Here is a 22,075-nt window from a genome sequence, read left to right as displayed (position 1 = left end):
CTCCACTCGCTATCGTCCGTGTAATTCTTAGGTACACACAGGTTCGCTTGCGCCTTTCAATACTTACTCCACCTTTTCGCAGCCCGCAGTATATGACTTAGCATACCACGCCCCCAACTCTTTTAAAAATAAAAACATCTGTAATGCTAGAAGCCGCCAAGTATACAACAATGCCAGGGCCAGAGAAACTTGAAGGAAGCTGAGATGACAAAGAAAATAACCTTTCGGTACATCACTCAGGAACGGTTGCAGCACAATGAGCACTTACGTATTACTTCAAGCACAGTTATGTACAGCACAGTTACCTAAAATTTTATCTACATGACTACTCACTGGCATCCGATGTAACCGGAACTATCCATGTCAACTTCATATCCGAACGTCCGCCCTTCGTCCCATAGCCAACACCTTCTAGATTTTTTTTTCTCGGCCCCGGAAACAAAGAGAGAAAAACTATGCCAATAAAAATCCGACTCGATCACACTTTCTACACCAACCCTTACTAAAACATCGGCAGTTACAGACGAGAACACGTAAGTAAGTAGTAGCTCGGATATATACAGATATACAAAAAGAGGTAGAGAAATCCATAAATACATAGATGATTCTCATGAAACCGCGATTTCCGGTTCTTTATTACGATGCACATTCATATGCCGAGTGAGTTGGTCCGGACGTGCAAATGCTTTGCTACATTCAGGTTCAGGACAGACGTATGGTCTTTCTCCAGTGTGAGTACGCAGCTATGAACGAACATATATGAGCGCTTTAATTTTCACATGAACAATCAAATGGCTCTCACATGTTTGGATAGATTGGAGGATTCTGCGAAGCCTCTGTTTTATGAAAATTAATGAGTCTAAAGGCTCAAAACCCTGAGGGGCTTCGTCTACGCACCTGCCACAATATGTGCATTTGAAAGGTTTTTGCCCGTTATGTACTCGTTTGTGAATAGTAAGTGCCCCGGTGATTGCAAACGACTTTCCACAACCAGGAAAATCACATTTATAAGGTTCTAATTATTCGAAGACATTCATTTGCGAGGTCAAAAGAAAAGAATACTATTACTCACTTTCTTGAGTATGTCTTCGTCGGTGTTGCTGCAAAGTTGCCGCCTCTGAAAAATTCTGTAAACAATCAGGACACTGAAACGGTCTATAGCCCGTGTGTGACTGAGGAAGGTCTATATCAGCACCCCGGTCAAGCTGAGAAAGACAAAGTTAATACCTGTAAGTGCCGGCAAATCTTTTGTTTACTCGAAAAGCCTTTGTCTCCATTCCTCATGCACCCTTCCCACAAACAGTCATATCGAGGTTTCCCACTCCCAACATGTGCAGCGGATATATGGGTCATCAAATCGTTGCAAGTTTCAAACGATTTCATACATCCATTCCATAAGCATACGTGGTCGTTTTTAGGTGTTTCTCCAACGGATATAACAGAACTGATGGTCGATGCTACGGTTCGAGGCGAAGATGTAGTAGAGCTGCTCGCATCCCGCGGCGAAATTGAAAGATTGGCTTCGTCCTCGCTACTTTTCTGTGCCGCCGTGTTCAGGTTCCCAACATTAGTGGAATCTGCGACCCCCGGTCCGTACGGGACCTGCTGCGGTGCTTGAAATTGATTCTGCTCCGAGTGCTGGGGCGTCGCCATTTCGGCCAGCATACGATCAACTTGGAGATCACCGTACTGTCCATCAAAGTGGGAAGGGTGCAAGCCCAGATGATCTTGAAATAGATGATTGACAAACTCAGACAATGTGGCACCTCCAGGTGAAAACGGTGGCATGAGATTTTCAGTACAGTCACCCCAAAGGCAAGGCATCTTATTGTCACAGTTCTGAGCAGGGGGAGTAGGATAGTTTGTCTGGCTACCCGAATGTTCCGAGTGATTGCAGAGATGAGCAAGATTGACGTGTCCGACGAGCTCAGCAAGTGATTGAAATTGCATTTGACAATTCCCCCACATGCACGTTAAGGGGGCGGTCGTGGATGACCCTGCATGAGTGACCTGCTGCTGGTCCTGCGGCTCAGTGTAGGGACTATCTCCTAATTGTTGGGCCTCCGTCGGCACGACGGATGAGTATGGCTGAGAAATCGATGTATAGGGGTGGGCTAAAGAACAAGAAGGAGCTGGTGTGAGCGGGGGCTGAGTACTTCGAGAAGAACCGTCATGAGGCGAGGATGACGTTGATGTTGTTGACGGATAGATACTGTGCAACTCCGACATGTGTTCGCAATTACAGAGTGCGGCAGTTAGCGCAGCATCCCAGTCATCATGGCCTCTGCCTCGTTGGACTTGCGCCTGGTGTGGAGGGCGTGCTGATCGAGGGTGGTCAACATAACAATTATCCAGACTATCACAACACTGGAGCTGGCCAACGTGGTTAACGACATGCATTCAATTCAACTGATGGGATCCACCCAACTTACAAAATTCTGTATCTCGTCACAGTCTAGGCAGAGGGGCGTGGCATTATCGTAGCCAAGATCGCAGCGGGTAAGGGTGTTGGGACGGTGTTCTGGATCTGTACAGGCGATGACGATACATTGGTCAGTGCAGAGGGATGTAAGCTCGTCAGAGGTTGAGCACGATGGCTCGGGGCAGTCTGCGCATGGGCTGGGAAATGAGTAACCGCACTTTGAGGCTGACGTCCACTGCTGGGAGATGCGGTGAGTGGCTGCAGACTGCTGCATTTTTTGAGTGTCGGAGTAAGCCAGCCAGGACTCCGAGACAGCAAGCGAGAGGAGAGTTGAGGGCCATCAAGTGACTGCGCGGGTCCTCGCGGAATCTCACGTCAGCAGGCGGTGATGCTAAATTAGATATTGTACAATGCTCGCTCATTACGCATTACTATCCTACTCAAAGTCCAGAAACCCTCCAAGCTCAATCTGCTGCACTATCTCGCTATCCTCGTCCATCGCAACATCCTTCGCTTCCCCCAGGAAATCAAGGCACCCGTGCTCACATCCTCTCCACATGACGGGCACCATCCCACCGGCGTTCTGTCCGGCGATCACCTTCTCCCAAGATAACCTTTGCTCAACTGGCTTCACAAAAATACGCTCTTGATGACTCGGGTTCCCACATGTCCCCATGCTAATATCATCCCGTGCTTCGCACATCAGATCACTACGGCAAACAGAGCCTGGGAGACACGCATCCAGTGTCTCTGCAATCCGAGGTGGGATCAAATATGTCGGTGGGAGGGGCAGGTCATGATACGATGAAAGCACAGTGTCTGTACGGCCTTTTGAGAACAACGTCGAGGGCGCAGGCGACACCAAGATACGATACAATAACTCAGTGAGAGGAAGTGCTCGATCTTCAATAAGAGTCATTGTCTCACTAACGGGCCGATCGTCCGAGTTGTTGGGTGCCGCCAGAAATGGATTGGGATGTAGATTCAGCACTCGCAAATTCATCGACAGTAGTTCCGAAGGAACAAATTGCAACTGGTTATTTGCAATATTCAAGTCCTCAAGGTTCTTTAGGCGACAAATTTCCGGTGGCAAGACTGTCAGGTAATTGCTTCCTAAAAAGCGACCATATTACGGGCCGTTCGCGAAGAGAAGTAAACAAAATAGTGACTCACGCAAGCTCAGAACTGTCAACTGCTCTAAATCCCAGATACTCCGAGGTAACTTGGTAATCATATTGTTGGAAAGGATAAGGTGTATGCCGTTCTTCATTCCATGCATAGAGGTGACATTCACACTTCGAGTCCGTTCCCCAAAGGCTCGGGGGTATCCTCCCGGGTTTGCGGGTGCTGTTTGTGATCGCGCAAAAGGACGGCAGCCAGCCTTCACTTTGGTTATTTCTAACGTCGCAAGATCATCTGGAGCTGGAATGTAGACGAGGCAGTTGATAGTTTGGATAATACTTTCTGGTATGAATGTAAACCTTCGGTCTCTACTATTATTTAGCTTCGGTCTTAGATGTGGCACGGAATATTGAGGCTCACGAGATGTCAACAACCCGCATCTGCAGGTTATAGATGTCTTCTTCTAGTCTGTCCCATTCCTCAGCCTCCTTCTCGTGTGCGGTCTTCTCTCTCCCTGGGCAAGGTTGTAAATATAATGGCAGGGGCATACACTCGTCAAAGTGATGCTCCTCGTTGCTCATATCCTGATGCCGGCGAGGCCGTTTCAGAATTGCTGGCGGAGGGACAATGGTGCCACGTCTTTTCTGACGTTTCTCATACTGAAGTGGTGACCTTGTTGAATTGAAGCTTCCAGCAAATGGGTCAGCAAGTTTGCCAAAGTTTTCGAAGTCGAGGGAAGAGTCGAGCTGTATTGGATCTAGGGAGGGAGAGGATGCTGGAGATGAGTCTATAAATAAACCAGGCGACGATGGAGGTGATGATAATGTAGAGGCAGAAGCTGAGCAATGCAATACCTGCATGAAGGGAAAAAGAAAGAAAGGATACGACAGCCACAGCTTCGTATTTATAGTGCTCATAGGCTTAGGTTGCATACACGGTCACGTGTATCGCGTCAATGACGCGCCAGCGTAAACTCAAGTTCTCAACTGTCCGACAACAAGATGATACTGGATTGGTGGATTGTACATGTCACTCCCTCAGGGTCCAAAAATCCGTTGTGTGTATGTTATATGAATGTCAAACATCATATGTGGGAATAACATGGAACTTCTACCTTCCGCATCTCTCGCAATGTTTCCAGTGCGCATCCGGCGCAAATCTACCCTTTTGATTGCCAATCAATGTGTCCTTCGAGAAACAAACAGCCCAGACCCAGGACCCGGAATAACAGGGAATAACCTCTCTAAATTGTTTCCAATTCCGGATACCGTATACGGAAGTCCTCACATCCTCGGGACTCGAATTCTAATCTGGGCAATATTATTAGATGGATCCAAATTTAGATTGACTTCAGCAGAAATTTATCCGAGCACGCGGGGTCAAAGTCGTGAATAGGATGGGCCTCATCATCCTTGGCATCTGTCTCCAAGACACTATGAAAGGCTTTCCTCAGCTTTGCAAAGTCGGATTCACAAATGAATGACGTTGGGTGACTGAACCCAGGAAGTGCAAGAGGCAGCCGGCTGTGCGACCCGAGTCCTTGTAGTCGTCTTTCCTTAGACTCTACATGCGAACGTCACCTTATGCTGGCGTATGATCGGAAAACGTAAATCTAGAGTTGACAAAAAACGCAAATCTTATACCCTGTTTGGAAGATCACTTCCATGCTCGGAATCATTCCAACCGCTTATCATTCGACCCTGGCCAGAGCAAGAAAAGCATATTCGTTTAAATTAACAAGTTCATCAATGCCCGGGGCTGGAAGTACAGTATCTCTTCTTCTCTTGGTATTGATATTTAGATGTGATGCATGCAAACTCTGAGGCATCTGGGGTACCCGCATCGTCATGCATCTGTTGGCCATCTTAAGTCAAGCAGTCGAAAGTCAGTATGGGAACATATACTATGCTTAAACTGTGTGTAGTTTAATTAGAAGGCATAGTCAAATCTAATGTGAAGACTGCGGCACGCAGCCGTGCCTGCCAACAGCTTTATGATAGCAGCAGACAACATCATATTCCCTTCGCTGATACAAAAGCGTAATCCATCAACCATTTGCTCTCACACAGAGCTGGTACACCGAGTGGCATTTGTTCCCGGTGGTTGGCCAAACTCGCGAAAAATGCGTTCAGCGCACCATGCTCTATACATTGGTGCTTCCGAGCATCATCAAAAGAATCTGATGAATAGGATTTACCTATACTCACGTTGAGCATAAATTCCTGTGCCAGAACTAGTAATTTGATTGTAGATGAAGAAAGCAACAACCGCTTAGCCCAGTAGCCCTCAGTGGGAAGACGTTCTTTGTAAAGAATTAGCTTGTTATTGAGCATATGGTAGTCAATCCTGATCGCCTGGACAGAGGGGATTAAAAGTAGGATGCTGTATATTGAGCTCGTGTTCGATGGTTTCACCCGTAAACAGATGTAGACAACGCAGTTCATTCAGGTGAGCCCAAAACACTTCGCGCAAAGAAGTGAATCGAAGCGATTACGAAGAGGATTCTGTTACCGCAGGTACAGCAGAGTCTCTGGCTATCGGGTTTTCTGGCCAAACGATCTTCTCTCCCTGTTCTCTCATATCCTTCCATTCACCAGCAATCTGAGAAACCAGTTCTTCCCTCTTCTGCCTCCGCTCTGCAACAAGCTTCAAGATATGCGAGCGCTTCGTGACGTTGGGAGCCTTGAGTACTGTTCCCTTGCTGACGCGCAACAATTGTTCCTTTCGTAGTTGTTTGTTCTCCTGCAACCGGAGTTTGCTTTCGAGCCACTTTTCACGTTCCTCCCGTTTTTCTAGAGGCATATCTTCTAGACGGTGTGGGTAGTAGAATGGGTCAACCAAACCGACAACAGCACGTTTATAGGATTTGTACGTCTGGCGGGCTCGACCTCTATTGGGGACGGGTGCAAAGTAGTTGTCTGTGCGGATATATGTGGTTTTGACGCCATATACAGCGAGAAGGTAGGAGCGTATATCGGTCTTCGTGACGGAGTGCGGGATACGGAAGGTGGCTTCATAAGGGTTGTAGGGTTCACCGGGAGGAGTGTGATTTCGAACGAGACGGAATATGACGTTGGGAAGATACACAGGTTGCCCCACAACACGAAGTTCCTCTGGTCCGCCTCTGACACCGCGCAGACGGGATCTCCGACTGTTGCGCAAACTTATCCACTCTGCAGGAGAAAGAGGGACGCCGCCCTTCTTTGGAATGAGGTCCAAGGCAAGATGGCGTCGGTAGCGGGCATTGTCGGTGGGAGTCAGGCCGTCGGCCGTGGCATCGTCTGCGCCGGGCTGGGTAGGACCGAATTTTTTGTCGCGACGGAGGCGAACGGCGAGAGGAGTAGACGCTGTTCTGGCAGAGAGAGCACCGTCTGGGACGGGTCGCGGCGGCTTTGTGGAATAGAGACGGAGAGACGAAAGGGAGCGGCAGAGAGACTGCATGGCTCGCGTGAAGGAGGAAGTGCAACTCAAGAACAATTTACAAGTCAGCACGTGACGGCACTCTCCTTGTGCACTCAATGCCATGGCCTCCCGCTGCAACCGTCTCTTCCGCGCCGGTCGCTCGGTTTGTCTCCCAGTAACAACCATCGTCGCATTCTCTTTTCTTCTCTCCTGGATCTTCATCCTCTACCAGCACTCGCCCGGCCCTGGCAGCATCCAACGCATGGGATGGCAGTCATGGGAGTCCGTAGACGAATCCACCCAAAGCACCGACATCTCTCTTCCCTCCGACCCCAGCGACAGCGATGTCGATTGGTGGAATGTGACTGCCACGGACGATACCGTCGACTATACTTCTCTTCCCCTCGACGAATGGAATCCTCTCCTTCCTCATATAACCGGATGTCAGTCATCTCACCGCTGCTTCCTCTATGCCTGACACCTATCTTTGTCATGTAGTATCAGAGATCGCTGTCTCGCACTGTACATTTAGTCCCGGACTTACCGACTTCTGTCAGCCAGCCACCACAAGCGAGCAAGATGCGATCAAGGGAAAATGGGTCCGTGTTGCACCAAACTTGAATATGGAATCTGGGGTCATGTCAGGCTATCTCGCAAGTATCCCATCGCCTATTGGTCGCGTTCTTGTCACTAAGGCCACTCTAGAACATTTATTATCGGCGCACTCGTCGTCAAGACATCAATCTCATCACAGATATCCAGCTACTGCCAGAACACGAGCAGCCTGATCCCCTCGATGATTGGCACAAGGCCGACCGATCTCTGCACGCCGGCATACTTCGTTCCCCACCGCTGTATCTTTGGTATCACCTCGGAAGAACCGCCGGTAAAATGAGCACCGACGAGAAAGCAAATATGATTACTGAAATAGACGTCACTTACGGTGATGGTGACCCCTGGTATGGTTTTGAGAATGTTGAACCACCCACAACGCCTGCCAATGGAAAAACCGAAGCTATACACATTTCCATCCGCCGAGGAGTAAAAAGTCAGTCAATCTAAATACCACATTCAATCTTCGCCTGAAATATACTGCAGGACCGCCTCGCCCGCAACCTCTTCATTTCTCCAGGCAAGGAAACTTCAAAATCTTACAAGTTGCAGACTTGCATTTTTCAGTCTCTCGAGGCGTCTGCCGCGACACCGAGAAACCTTGTAACGATGCGGACGATAAAACAACGGCTCTTCTGTCTCATGTACTTGATATCGAGAAACCCGACCTCGTTGTTTTCACTGGTGATCAGTTAAATGGCCAGGGTACTTCCTGGGATGCCATGTCAGTCCTTGCAAAATCTGCAAAGGCCGTTATACAGCACAAGACACCATGGGCAGCCGTGTTTGGTAACCACGCCGAGGATGATGGAACCTCCAAGGAGGCTCAAATACAACTCTTAAAGGCTCTCCCGTATAATTTGGTAGATCGTGGTCCCAGAGATGTACATGGTGTCGGTAATTATCTGCTCAAAGTATTTAGTCCCGACGCGTAAGTCATCCTCCTACTTTTTCAGAAGCTCTTGTAATGCCTAGCTCCCCCTGTTCAGCTCAAAGACCCATCTACTCACGTTATACTTCCTGGACTCGGGAACTTATTCGGATGGCTTGCTTGACTGGTTTGGCTTTATTCCCACTGAATATGACTACATCCACGAGGTAAAGCATTATCATGTTCAAGTAGGCTAAGCTAATTTTGATCAGTCACAAATCAACTGGTTTTTGCAAGAGTCTAGCTCAATTAAACAGATTCAACGTCCATTCCAACCAGATACAGGAAAAGATTTCGGACATATCTTTGAAGCTCGGCAAGGAGAAGACCAGCTCACATCCGCCAAAAGCCGTCTTGCCAAACCCAATGCGCTGATGTTTTTCCATATACCACTGTATGTCGTTCCGAATTTGACGAGTGCACTGAGGCTAAGCATTTTTTTTAAGACCCGAATCCTATGCGAAACCTGATATTGATCCTCAATCTAAACGTCCGCTTGACGTAGGTATGAGTGGCAAGGAGAAGCCCGGAAACGCAAACAAGAATGGAGGCATGTTTGAAAACGGTATCCTGAAAGCTTTAGAGAGTGATCACCGATCCAATGGCCAAGCTCTCGAGGTCAAAGCAATCGCTAATGGACACTGCCATAGTAAGCGTTCACAACACAATTTGTGATCAGCACTCATCATTCTTATTAGTTACTGAGAATTGTCGGCGCGTCAAGGGCGTATGGTTATGTTTTGGTGGCGGAAGGTATGTATAGTTGAATTTTCATTTTCATTCCAGGCTGACAGCTGTTCCCAGCTCTTATTCTGGCTATGGAGAAAAAGGGTCTGTTTATGTCTACTCATAGTGTGAAGGTTTTTCCAGAAAAATTGACGTCTGTTGTCCAGGTTCGATCGCCGGTTCAGGGTGTACGAGATTTCGGACTATGGGGAGACTATCAAAACATGGAAACGAACGGAGCACGATGAAATCCTGGATGAGATGATACTTGCTGGCCCGGGAGCCGCTCCTTTACATTTCTGAGATTGTATTCTATGTATCATATCTAACTTATTCATCATTGTTCGGTACAAGATAGCCATTTCCCACGGGGACCATGTTAGGCGTGAGATGTTCCGTGGGCCAGGCAGGTAATCTTCTTCTGCACTCGAGCCTTATCTCATTCTGCGCTTGGACTCGACCTATGTCGGCAGCAATACCAGCAAGGCAATCACAAGCTGGCCCCCCTCAGGGTCATCCCTCGCGACGGGATAATCAGTCAATTTCATCCACTCATTCTTCGGCTTCAGGACGCGAGCGGGCACGGGAGCGGGCACATGTGAGGTCGCTGTCATTGAGTTATTCTCTCCGTGCTCATCAATGATATTTTTCATTCTCCAACCCGTCTGCAGCCTGCTATGGAATCCGCCGTCACTCGTTTATTGGTGTCTATCAAAGCTCTGCTAGAGTCTCTCACCAAGTGGAGTGAACAGAAGATAGATGAGAATGCGGTTAGCGACGTGTATGTGCAGTTTGGAAACGACTTCAACACTGCAGTGGCTGCATTTGCGTCCTTCAACATTGACATGACGTGAGTCTAAGTTATGTTCCGTGCAATCACTTAGATTCGATTGTTCTGTATGCAGAGAGCTAGTAAAAGTACCAGACAACCTACGAATCGTACTCGAACAGTGTCTTTCGGAAGATGCTAACCCGGAAAACCTAGATATCTATCTTCCCAATGTCCGGAAGATCATAACCAATCTGCTCCAGGGTCTTCGAGAGAAACAGACCGAGTACCGGAAAATCATGACGGATCATCGCCGCCAAGGAGATGGACATGAGAGGGCCGAAAGTCGATCTCGGAATCGACGTGAGATGGGACATCGGCCTGAGTCGTCAAGGAGTACAAACGGAGATGAAGGTTTGCAGCGGGATAGCCTTAGAAGAAGTGTGGTGTATTCGTCAACGAGAAGGAGGGATGTAGCATCGCAGCCTCATTTCCAGGGAGCTGCGCAACCACCGATGTCGAATAACGAAGAGTACCAACCGCATCCATATCAGCAACAGTTTGTAGGGGGATTTGCACCTGCGGTGCTAGAACAAAACCAGGCTTCCCCACCCCCGGATACGCAGCCACTACCGCCAGCGACAGTAGGTGACTCCATCGCCTCACAACAACATAATAGACTTCCATCGACTACTTTCTTAACACGGGAATTGTCGCCTGAATTTGAATCCGCTCCTCTCGAAAACCGCGTCAAGTCACCTGTGCCTGCACATGTCAAACGATATTCCCTTGTCGACAAACCTGTGACGCCACCCGTTTCCGTTGCAGTAGAACCTGCTAGCCCAGATGGACAGGCCGAACAAACGAGCGAGACCTCATCCCAACCCTCCGACTCAACGCAAATAGAAAATGTCCCCGCCGTGGCTGATTCACTTGCCGCTCTGAAAAAGAGCGACGTTCTGGAAAGACGTGCCTCGAAGCGATTTTCGACTTACAACATTTCTAAGATCACGAGTAGTGGTGTGAGGACTGGATCACTTCGGGGACATCCCAATCGTCGCTCCTTGGTCACTTTAAATTCACTTACACCCGGGGATTTGGCAGTTCTTACGGAGATTGATGATGAAGAAGCAGTGGAGATAGAAACAGGTACACGTTCACGTCCGGTTTCACGACCCGCTACTCCACCCGCTCCTGCATCACCGAAAACACCCTCCCAGACTCCCGAACCGAAGGCGATGGCCGAGGATGTTGATAAGCAGACACACAGCGTACCCACCGGAAAGGTACCTGTCTTTTTACAACTGGGTCGTGAGGTCAAAAAAATATACGTCGAGCCGGGCCTTTCGTTTTCTGGTCTTCGTATGCTGTTTGTTGACAAATTCGCTTACAATCCCGGACTGGAGAATTTTCCTGCCATTTATATACGCGATCCTTCAAGCGGAGTGCAGTATGAACTGGAAGATGTAGATGAGGTGAAGGAGAAGTGCTTGCTATCTCTTAACATTGAACGTAAGTCTCTGCAGACCTGCGGTTTTATCAAATTCATATCTTTTCTCCAGCTCTCGACCAGATCAGACAGCATATCGATGGTCAGATCTCGGGTTTGCATGAATACATGAAAGACCTGAAGATTGCAATCATGAATAATAATCGAACTTCTATGCAAATGCCATATCAGCCACTCGCTGAGAGTACGCCTGTTCCGCGCCCTACGGATCGACAGTTCCAGACGGCCGCACGCAGGCTTTCCCGTTTTGTTGGAGATTCTCCTTTTGTCGCTCAAACTTTCAACAACCCAAATCAGATAATGTCACCGCCTCCCGGATCACATCAAGTCTTTCCGCAAATGACGGGGCAGTCGCTTCAAGTTCAAATAACCGGGGCCTCCTCTATTTCAGACTATACAAATCGCGTTGTGACAGACCTTCGGACGCAATTTGATGAAGTGCAGAATTTGCGGAGGGATCTTGGGGTCATGAGGCAGCTTTATACGGAATTCATGAAGCAGACGAAAGATTCTCTTGGGACACTTCGCAATCAAACTCAGAATGTCAAACAGTTGGCGAGCTCTTCCGTGGGCGGCGCGAGGGCATATATCAATTCAGGGAAACAGAAACTTGATATGCGAAGCCAGAACGTTCTCACCGAAGTCGAGAAATTACAAGATGTTGTCGAAAATATCAAAGACGACGTGATTAAGCGACAAATCACTCCCAAGACGCAATATTTCAAGTCTGTCAAGAATGAGGTTGATAAAGTTGCAGCGGAGCTAGAGAGTCTAAAGGAACATATCAAGACGGTTAAGCCGATGTGGAAGAAGACGTGGGAAGAGGAATTACAGAACATTGTCGAAGAACAACAATTCTTGAACCATCAAGAAGAGTTCTTGACCGACCTGTTAGAGGATCACAAAGCCGTTGTAGAAGTTTATGGACATGTTGAACAGGTTATCAGCCTTCGTGGGGCAAATGGCGCTACTCGGGGTGGTCGTCGAGGTTTTCGGCCTCCACCACCAGATGAAGGACACAATGGTTTACCCACTGTGATGTTGGAAATGCGAGGAACAACAAACATCGACCATGAACGAAGATTGAAAGCCATTGAAGCAAGTCAGAAGAGTAGGGAAAAAGAGTTGGCGACACGATCGGATGAATTGCAGACCGAGCTGGTCGAGTTTGTAGGGCAAAAGAAGCTGAAATTGACGGGGGGTGCAGAAGAAGCGGAGAGGGTGAGACAGAAGAGGAATGATATGACCCTCAAAGCCATGTTCACAGGAGGTTCCGTTTCGTCCTTCAGTAGCACGCCAACAAATGGTACTTCGCCAAGTTCCCCTACGACACCCTTAGGTTGAGGTTGGAGTTTAAATTTTTCTGTCTTTTTGGGGCCTAAGTTGTGATTTGCGTCTTTGCTTTTTCATTTGTTTTCGAAATTCCGTTCGTTTTCTTCTTTTTTCTTTTTTCAAGCAGTACACGAACTTGGTATTCATTATGCTCCTTGCATATTTGACGAACACTCTTTTACATTGATCATGAGTTTACATGACGTTAGTTTTCTGTATTCTAATACCCCTTTGCAATAGCTTTAATGTATTGTTAAGGCGTTTATACCTGTCATTCTCTTTACCATTCATTCCTCGAATATGCCGCTCACCCCGCGGTCCACCAGAATTCGTCTGCGACCGGTGAAAGTCGAAAGTGAGTCGGCATGACCACAGAATACGATGGACAATATTATTCTACACAAACAATTACACAGCCTAGATTTGGCTAGGTACTTCATGAACTTTTTTTAGTACTCCATTCATCAGAGAGACAACTTAGAGAAAAAAGATGGCCCATGGCTTGCTCAATTGATCTTTTGAATGTTGCCAATGGGAGAAAGGAATATGGTCGGCGTGTCTTCTTCCATTATAACGGTTTTCCACTCTTAGGCGAAATATAAACCTACTACCAGTGTTGCGTCCATCTTGTCATATGGTACCGGGCGGGATAAGAATGGTGTGCACATAAATATAAGTATCACATCACAGATCTGATTGCGTGGGAAATGTCTTTATCTAATGCCAGTTGAAAGTCGCCATGTGCTGCCTATGTATCTCCCTCTGATCTACCTCCACCTGTCTCTGTTTTCTTCCATTGAGATGGATCCGTCCGCTGAAGAAATCGGAACTTGAAGTCGGAAATATCCTACCGTTACGTTACGAAGCTCATATCGCTGAATTTGCCATCCATTGGCATTGTATCCTGATAATCGTAGACTTGGGGGTACGTAACGAAAGAGCAGTATGTTTGTCAAATGATATGCTACTTAATGGTCAGTACGAAGCAGTCAAGTAAATCATATTCATGTAGGTGCAATTATTTCTGGTCAACCGCTTGTACTTGCTGAGGCGCATGGGTTATGTCAGCAACCCCGGTTAACCCCTGGTTAACTCCAACTTGGTACTATTATTCTAGACCGATCGGACAGTACTCCATAAAAGTAGTCATCTATGACGGACTCGACTAACATCTGCCCCCGGTCCGGCGTGGCTAATTCTTAGCGCTACCATCTTGTTAGCGTTCTCTCACTATACCAGCAAAGGTGCGAGCGGCAAAATACTCAAGCCAACGATTCACCCGTCTTCCGATATTTGTCTATGAAGGTAAGTGCAAACTATCAGTATAGTCCATGCCACATGCCTTGTGTTGTCCTTGCTCTTCTATTACCAATGCCTCATCCTTGTGATTTGTCGTAAGCCGTCCTCGAAATTGTCCTTGTGGCAATTGGACAGCCCGGATGTAGACCGACGAAACTAAGGCTGTTGAGATGGCTTGACTGCGTTCTTGTTTGTCCTCGCCGCCCTGGTTCTTTGGATTTATTAGCTCTGGCCTCGATCTTTATTCCCTGTATCCACATCTGAAATTATTATGCGTTCGGCGCTCTAACGATCAACACCTTATAGATTGACCGACGAGGATCTCCTGTAACTATCTCTACCGCCAAACGGACGTTGTCTATCAATATGGACGAAATACAGAACACTACTGAGAAAAATATTCAGAAGTTCGTTCAAGGTATTCATCACCTTTTTCCCCTTGGAAACATACTCAGAGATTTATACAGCGCCAAATTCTGCGAGTAGGCCCACTCCTTCGGACTCTGACATTGTAGAACATAAAAAGACCATGTAAGGGCTAGAAATGAAACTCGATGACAGCGATTAATTTTCAACACCCTAGTGAACGCATTGCCCAAGCCTTTTCGATGCGCACTTAGATAGCATCCTCCTTGTCCTTTCAATTGTAATACTGTAGCCATGTACCACTAACTGTACTGTACTTTGTATGTGGTTTTGAATAGAGTATGTATGATACGGTCACGTGATAACGGTTTGGAGTCTTGGACGCGATGTTTGGATTCAGCATCGAGTACCCTCGCATCCCCTCTTCTCAAATATGTCCCCATTTCTGGCGCAGTATGAACCACTGGACATAATAGGCAACGGGTCTTTTGGTATCATCCGGAAAGTGCGCCGGAAAACTGATGGAACGGTTCGCATCTAAACTACCTTGCGCTATCCACAAGTAAATAACCACGTCCGCCAGATTTTTGCTCGAAAAGAGCTCAACTTCGAGAAGATGACGGAGCGGGATAGGAAACAAATTGTTTCAGAGGTGTACGCATTCTTGGTCCTCGACGAGACTCGTCATGGAAGCTAATTGCAGCCTGACAGGAATATTCTAAAAGACTTGCACCACGAACACATTGTGCGATACCATGACCGTTACGTTGATCGTGATGCTGGTATCCTCTATATCCTGATGGAATATTGTGGCGGGGGAGATCTCTCCACTGTGATTAAACAGTCCGCCAAAATGAACAGACCGATACCCGAGGATACGATATGGAACTACTTTATGCAAATCTTATTGGCACTTCACCATTGCCATCACCCAAATGGACATGGCCGAACTAGTAGTGGCGGCTCCCCGCCTGCCCTTACCGGTGATGAAGCCAGCAGCGGATCGGGGCCTGGCCTCAACGCGAAGGAGAGGCGTGTCCAAATATTACACAGGGATTTGAAACCCGACAATGGTGAGTGATTATGTTGAATGTAATTTTAGTTCACAAGTTCATGGAGCTCCTTAGTTTTCTTGGATGAGAATAATATTGTCAAGCTTGGGGATTTTGGGTTGTCCAAGGCTCTGGGACCTAGTAATTTCGCGAATACTTATGTTGGGGTACGTACACTCATTACCTCCTCTACGCGCCTGCTGAACAACAAGCCTTAGACACCGTACTATATGTCCCCCGAGCTAATGCAGGAAAAGGCGTACGATACAAAGTCCGACATTTGGTCCCTTGGATGTCTGATATACGAACTATGTGCACTTAAACCTCCTTTCCACGAAGCCAAGACCCATTCAGAGCTCAGTATGTGTATACGGTATGTTCATCCGAGCTCGTTCGTAACAAGCCGAGTATGGTTCTGACAAGATTTGCGTGTAGGAATGGTCGAATACCTCCCCTGCCAAGGGGTTATTCTCAATCAATGTCGGCTGTCGTCAAGGCCATGCTTAATCTTAATGTGCGTTTCACACAAGTTGCATTTGAAACAATACCCTTGTGTCAATACTGAGAGCTATCGCAGCCTGCCATGCGCCCCTCTGCAGCTCAGCTGCTCCAACATGAACGGCTTGAACTGTCATTTCGCGTTTCGGAAACGGATAAATTGTATGTGCTGATTACCTTTTTCATGATCACTTAGACTAAGTTATCTATTTTACAGATTATCGCAAGTCAAGAATCACCGTGCTGCTGTACTCACAAGAGAACGTGAACTCGTCAATCGCGAAGAGCTTTTCAAGCATCACGAACAAAAGCTAAAACAGGTTTTAGCCGAAAAAGATGCTGAAATTGCACGACTACAGCAGACCCACATCACACATACACAAAGGACAATTGAACTTGCTGTGAAACAAGCTGTGAGCCGCAGAGAAGAGGAGCTGCGTATATTGATCCAGAAGCGTGAAGAGGAGGTCGCGAATGCCATGGCGAAGCGGGAGGAAGAAATCATGGATGCTGTAAGGAGACGGGAAGCGGAGGTTTGCCAAGCTTGGAATACGCGTGAAGCAGAGGTCAGACAGGAAGTGGAAGTTAGCATCAAGGCTGTACAAGAACGTGTCGAATGGATCACGCAAAGGGAGAAAGAGCTTGAAAGCGAGGAAGAGAGAATTGAAGAAATGAGGGAGCAAGTAGAGGAGAAGATGAAAGCGTGGGAGGCTGCACAGAAAGGTAAAGCTAACGCGTCATACGCGGTATGTCCATAGTCTGACGAGTACCTTACAGCAGGGAAAATGCAGAAAGCGCCACTTGAAGAAGTCAAAAATATCCTTGAGCCAATCATACAAACCCCAGGACCACGATACCGAAAACAAATCAATCATTGCGTGCTAAATAGCTCCGAGTTGACACCAGGACCAGCAGATACCCATCGCAAACCCCTCCTACCGTTAAAAACACCCATCACGAGACCCAATTATGCAGATACTCTTCCTTCAGCAATGAAAGGTGTTGTCCTCACCGCCACGGGGGAACCCCTTGCGACACCCTCAGCCACTGAGCTTACCTGTCTCTTTACTCAAACTCCCAGGGTCGGACTTGGATTTACCAAGATATTCGAATCCGATAACTCCAGTACCGTGAAAGTTAAAAATGGAAACGGGAAGAAAGGTGAGACGAGGTTTATAACCACGAGTAGGGGCAGTGGTACGGAGTCGGAAACAGACTCACCACCTCCGAGTCCTACTGAGAGGAAGGAGAGGGAATGGAAAGAAAAGGAGAAAGCGGGTGAATTATCGGATCAGGGGTCAGCGACATCTTCGGCGTCGAGTTGTGGATCGTTGGCTACCACCACCACCACCACCACCAAGACTCGATTCTCAACATCTGGAAGCGCTGCCGCGCCACCTCCCTTGACAAGATTGACAAAACCACCTATATGTAGTCCGACAAAATATCCTCCGATTAAACGAACACGGTCTAGCGGTCCAATTATTGCTGTTGCGTCAACGAAAAGCTCCTCGTCGAATTCTTCCTCTTCTTCGAAATCAATGATCAAACCAAAATCCCTTTCACGTCACAAATCTTCTTCGTGCATTCAACCGCAACAACCAGTGGCGACGAAAGTTGCCACAGCTGCTTCCCTTGTCGCATTGAAAGCAGCACCAGTATACGATCTTACCGACGAAGAAAATCTTCCTAGCCCGTTCCTTAAACGAATTGACAAAGGACGACGAACTTTGGGCAAGATTCCTCCACAGCCTTCCATAGCGCCTTCGTCTTCTTCGATGGTACCAGTGCGAAGTACTACTACTGTGGCGGTAAAGAAGCGACTTTCAACGACTTCAAGTGGGGCGAATTACTTAAGAGCGATGGCTGCTGCTAATGTCGTTGGGAAACGAGCTAATACTTATGCCAGAGCTGTTTCGCCCACACCTTTGCCATCGCGACTGAGGGCGGACGACGATGAGGATACATTTGGAGAAGCTATTAGACCTCCTGTATTGTTGAATACGAGAAAGGCGATGGAGGGAGCAAAGAAAGTGTTGTCGTCAAGGTCATAGTACGTCTATGCTATGCTGGTTGGTGGCGCGGAGGGTTTTTTTTCTCTTCTTTTTTTCTTATTTTCCAAATTCAAGATCCTCTGGAACTATAGTCTGTCCTTTCTCTCTCTCTTCAAGTTGATATCCTAATCCGGCACTTTATCCTTTATTTTTATCTCATGAAGCATGGTTTGTAATTTATGATACCCATAACCACAAGTATTTTTACTCTTATTAGAGGCATGTCATACTCGTTGATCAATGAATGGACTGTGCGCTTGTGTGAAGACTTGTAAAGCAACACCTTTGTTATGGAATATCGCCCAAACGTGTGTACCGAATGTGTTCGTTCATGTACCCGTTGTCCGTGAACAATAAAGATAATTATGTAGTTTGCAAGGACAGCTATGCAACGTAATTATACAAACAAACCAAGAAAACAAGACTCTTAAGTCTACAAAACCTTAGATCATCGCTTGTACCACGTTTGGACTAACAGGAGGGCTTTGAGGACCTGAGTCCAACCGAAACCGAATAGGAATCGTCTTCCATATTTTCTCTCTCTCCTTCGAAGCCCAACATTCCAATGATAAAGCGCAGGCTTTGCATTCCGAAAACTCTGCGCCCTTGAGCTGTCCTAATTCTTCTGCAACATATAAAGGATCGGAAGAGCCTCTCTCCCTATCAAACAGGTAATGTTGCGTCGCAAGTTCTACAAGTTCGGAAAAATCCTTCTTACACGTAGTTGCAGATACACATAAGCCAGAGTTGGTTCTCCTACCATGTGTAGAATGCAACAGGGGCTGTCGGTTGGGCAAACTGTTTCCCATTGTTTGTATAAGGATAGTAATCGTATGCTGTATTGCCTCCTTCCCCACACAGAGGCGTTGCATATCAGAAGGGGATATCATCGGGGATTGAGAGGGGTATATTCCAAACGGATCATCGTCTCCGGGTTCGAAGATTTGGGCGTATGAGTAACGTGAAATGTCATAGAATGAGGCGGGCAATAGTTGGGGTGCTTCGATTTCCCTTGCAAGGTTGATAATTAACTGTGAGATGTTTGACAAAGCGGCTTCCAAAGCAATTGACATAGACATAACTCACGAAAGGATGGGGGAATAGTCTCGGTTTGTGGGGATGATTCAGTTCGTATGTCTGCATGAGGTCTTCACGCGATTCCCAACCCTTGAGTGTCGGGGGCCAGGCAGTGCTCAGGTGAGCTAGTGCTGCACTTCTTAATACTTCGAACAAGTATTTGGTGGCCAGTCGAAGAATACCCGATACAACACGGAAATCATCTCTATCGTTATGCCCGAATTTCCTGCACAACTTCCAGTATAAAAAGGATACTTTATGAAAAAGGACAGAGGACTTACGGCCCATCTATCAATGCCTTCAACAGGTTCTCGACATCCTCTGCGGTATCATGCAATACGATAATGGGAATTCTGGCCTTTCCAACACTTCCCGACTCTCTCCAGCCTTTGTCCTTTGATAAATCGAATCCCGTGGTTTCATCCAGTTCATCGTTTGGCTGAGGGATTGCGAGCATGTCACTGAAGCATACCGAATGCCTTGCCAGCAGCGACATGTGCACCCGGAACAACGTATTTTCTGCTCTACAAACCAAGCTCCCGTCATAGAACCAGAGATCACTATGTCGTTGGAGTTCCACCCCGGTCTGCGTATCGAAGACGGGACTATATCCCGAGTCACATTTGTCACCATACGTGAAATGCGTTGAGGAGCACTCCTTGGTAGAAGGTAAAGAGTGGGAGCTGGTGGTGGACCGTGCTGTAGTATACCGACGGGCCAGCATAAAAAACCGCGATTTTGGGGTTGCGAAAGGTAGGGCTATCTTTTGTCGAGGAGAAGTTGCTGAGTCTTGTACAGGATCCATTAACTTGCGGCGATAAAACCAGCGGAGAGATGGTAATCACAAAGGTAAGATGTTTAGTTATTTGTCACATCCAACTTTCATGTTTTGAATACAGTACTACATTCGCTAACAAAACCTAAGTCATAGGGTCACTGAGACACAGCTGACAATACTGCCTCATCCGCCACCCCGGAAACGTCCTCCTGTTTCCCTTGTTGCTGCTGTTCTATGCCAAGGAAACTCGTTAGTTCTTGAGCCTCGGATACAAGCTGTTCCATAGAAGATGCTTTCTTTTCAGGCTCTCTTAGACTAGACATGTTTAGGGCCTCTTTCACAACCTGATCCCACGTCTTCCCTTCCCTTTCTAGTAATTCCACTAGTTCATCCTTGATGCGTCTACTGGTACCAACTCCGTTGTACCCAAAACTGGTATAGATCTGGACCATGTGAGCTCCGGATTTAGCAAAGTCAAGAGCATCTTGTCCAGTCCAGATGCCACCTGCGCCTATAATGGGAATGCTGGCAGGCAGAAGCGAACGCAATTTTCTAAGTGCTTTTAGAGAGATTGGTTTGATAGGAATCCCGGAAAGACCGCCAGCCTCGACTTTGGAAGCTGAAGAAACAAATGAGAGGAGTCCGTTTGTGACCATCGAGGTAGTGCTTACGATTTTTGAGGCTGGCTGGTCGCTGAAGGGTCGTATTACTGACGATGACTCCATCAATCCCGCTTTCCCTAACGGCAATGGCAATGTCCGCAAGTTGTGAATCATCAAGGTCAGGTGCGATTTTGAGAACAATTTTTGGTTTTCCGTGAGTGAGAGTTGAAGGCTCAAGTTCGTCGCGAGCCTTGCTGACGCCTTGTAGCAGCTTCTCCAGCAAGCCTTTGTTTTGCAAACCCCTGTTTCTTCAGGTAAAATCTAATTTGTTTCGCAAGTCACTGAACTCACCGAAGACCGGGAGTATTTGGACTCGACACATTGACTACCAGAGCATCAACATGACGTCCAAAGGTGCGAACACCAGCTATATAGTCATCAATGGAATCCAAAGGAGACTCTTTATTTTTGCCAAGATTGACGGCTAGCATGGAACCATTATGGAGAGAGGCGTGTCTGGATTCTTGCGTAGGAAAGCGCGGTATGCGATCCAAAAGTCGAGAAAGGACCATAGAGTGGCCTTTGGAGGGGAATCCGTAACGATTGATTATTGCATCGTCTTCTGAGAGACGGAAGACGCGGGGAAGCGGGTTTCCTGACTTTTTAGCACGTTATGCGAACGACAAAAAGTGAACTGATAAGCGACTTGCTTGTGGCTGGGGCGTGACACTACCAATTTCTACCCAGCTAAATCCCAGGTCATACAGGCCTGAGAAGAGGAGCCGTGAGAAGCTGAACTATGCCTAGTATAAGTTTATGAGGATCCTACCGTCAATAGCTTCTCCATCTTTGTCGAAACCAGCAGCAATGCCTATTGGATTTGACATAGATTCCCCCCATAACTGGGATCTGGTTAAGACTTTGTCGAGCTGGCAGGAGAGTACACACCTCGAAACTCAGTCTGGGATCGTCGACAACCGGGTCCTTTGGACCAAGTCCCGACCGAAGAACCTTGACAGCCATTTTATGGCTGGTCTCCGCGTCGAGTGCGGACCTCATGAGAGGGGTCAGGACATAGCGATGCAGGGCAGAACGGGCATCTAGATAGTAGACAGCAACGGTGCCGGCCGAGAGGGCAAAGAGCGCGGCATAGGCGCCGGTTCGCCAAGGTGTGCTTCGGGGTTGCGCCGAAGTGGAGGCAAAGCGGCGCGCGGCCAAAGGGAGATGGTGTGCACGCCGAAAAAGAGACATGGTGACACGCACACCGACATTCGGGAAGATCGCGGAGAGAACCGTGTTTGTCGCTATTAGCATCGGGGGCTTCTAACGGAACACAGATATGGAAATGCCTTCCATATATGGCAAAGGGCCACCCACGCGCGCGACTGATGCTGCAGTTGCCTATTATAACCAAACAGATAATCGGCCAACTCCGACAAAAAAATTTGGATCTCCCTCTCCTTCCCCAGCCATGGCTGTAAGCTTTTTTTCTCTTCAGTCATCCCCACCAGCTCACCGCGATG

The 22,075-nt window shown here is 47.5% G+C and overlaps 8 protein-coding genes across 8 annotated transcripts; 3 read left to right on the top strand and 5 right to left on the bottom strand.

Annotated features, from left to right (window-relative positions):
- Positions 1–608: 608 nt before the first annotated feature.
- AGABI2DRAFT_206111 (hypothetical protein) lies at positions 609–1,653 on the bottom strand (the record flags this gene model as incomplete). Its single annotated transcript, XM_006461928.1, has 5 exons — positions 609–743; positions 803–836; positions 898–1,015; positions 1,073–1,172; positions 1,228–1,653. The coding sequence occupies 5 exons, from the start codon at positions 1,651–1,653 to the stop codon at positions 609–611; spliced, it is 813 nt and encodes a 270-aa protein (XP_006461991.1).
- A 1,138-nt stretch (positions 1,654–2,791) lies between these two features.
- On the bottom strand, positions 2,792–4,401 carry AGABI2DRAFT_193336 (hypothetical protein). The gene is made up of 3 exons (XM_006461927.1): positions 3,965–4,401; positions 3,596–3,912; positions 2,792–3,535 (listed from the first exon to the last, which is right to left on the bottom strand). The coding sequence occupies exons 1-3, from the start codon at positions 4,123–4,125 to the stop codon at positions 2,859–2,861; spliced, it is 1,155 nt and encodes a 384-aa protein (XP_006461990.1). The 5' UTR covers positions 4,126–4,401; the 3' UTR covers positions 2,792–2,858.
- Positions 4,402–5,853: 1,452 nt separating this feature from the next.
- AGABI2DRAFT_193335 (hypothetical protein) lies at positions 5,854–6,986 on the bottom strand (the record flags this gene model as incomplete). Its single annotated transcript, XM_006461926.1, has 1 exon — positions 5,854–6,986. A coding segment is annotated over one exon (952 nt), but the record flags the coding sequence as incomplete, so codon positions are not given.
- An 81-nt stretch (positions 6,987–7,067) lies between these two features.
- Positions 7,068–9,518, top strand: AGABI2DRAFT_71855 (hypothetical protein; the record flags this gene model as incomplete). The annotated part of the gene is made up of 10 exons (XM_006461925.1): positions 7,068–7,389; positions 7,445–7,626; positions 7,652–7,994; positions 8,045–8,489; positions 8,548–8,671; positions 8,729–8,883; positions 8,936–9,138; positions 9,188–9,242; positions 9,294–9,320; positions 9,383–9,518. 10 exons carry the CDS (start codon positions 7,068–7,070, stop codon positions 9,516–9,518), a joined length of 1,992 nt encoding a protein of 663 aa, XP_006461988.1.
- Positions 9,519–9,892: 374 nt separating this feature from the next.
- AGABI2DRAFT_151595 (hypothetical protein) lies at positions 9,893–13,185 on the top strand (the record flags this gene model as incomplete). Its single annotated transcript, XM_006461924.1, has 4 exons — positions 9,893–10,065; positions 10,121–11,496; positions 11,547–12,800; positions 13,085–13,185. 4 exons carry the CDS (start codon positions 9,893–9,895, stop codon positions 13,183–13,185), a joined length of 2,904 nt encoding a protein of 967 aa, XP_006461987.1.
- Positions 13,186–14,924: 1,739 nt separating this feature from the next.
- On the top strand, positions 14,925–18,095 carry AGABI2DRAFT_118840 (hypothetical protein; the record flags this gene model as incomplete). The annotated part of the gene is made up of 9 exons (XM_006461923.1): positions 14,925–15,020; positions 15,075–15,145; positions 15,203–15,564; positions 15,619–15,710; positions 15,762–15,916; positions 15,979–16,057; positions 16,121–16,203; positions 16,259–16,764; positions 16,822–18,095. 9 exons carry the CDS (start codon positions 14,925–14,927, stop codon positions 18,093–18,095), a joined length of 2,718 nt encoding a protein of 905 aa, XP_006461986.1.
- A 683-nt stretch (positions 18,096–18,778) lies between these two features.
- AGABI2DRAFT_193331 (hypothetical protein) lies at positions 18,779–19,677 on the bottom strand (the record flags this gene model as incomplete). Its single annotated transcript, XM_006461922.1, has 3 exons — positions 19,454–19,677; positions 19,182–19,398; positions 18,779–19,126 (listed from the first exon to the last, which is right to left on the bottom strand). Coding segments are annotated over exons 1-3 (780 nt in total), but the record flags the coding sequence as incomplete, so codon positions are not given.
- A 407-nt stretch (positions 19,678–20,084) lies between these two features.
- On the bottom strand, positions 20,085–21,803 carry AGABI2DRAFT_206093 (hypothetical protein; the record flags this gene model as incomplete). Its single annotated transcript, XM_006461921.1, has 6 exons — positions 20,085–20,569; positions 20,622–20,854; positions 20,904–21,211; positions 21,263–21,321; positions 21,382–21,454; positions 21,501–21,803. The coding sequence occupies 6 exons, from the start codon at positions 21,801–21,803 to the stop codon at positions 20,106–20,108; spliced, it is 1,440 nt and encodes a 479-aa protein (XP_006461984.1). The 3' UTR covers positions 20,085–20,105.
- Between the last annotated feature and the right edge of the window lie 272 nt (positions 21,804–22,075).

This window comes from Agaricus bisporus, assembly GCF_000300575.1.
Source record: "Agaricus bisporus var. bisporus H97 unplaced genomic scaffold AGABI2scaffold_6, whole genome shotgun sequence".
In the NCBI taxonomy this organism is placed as follows: Eukaryota; Fungi; Basidiomycota; class Agaricomycetes; order Agaricales; family Agaricaceae; genus Agaricus; species Agaricus bisporus.
Note: the sequence above shows the minus strand (reverse complement) of the source record. Positions and strands in the feature narration are given on the sequence as shown.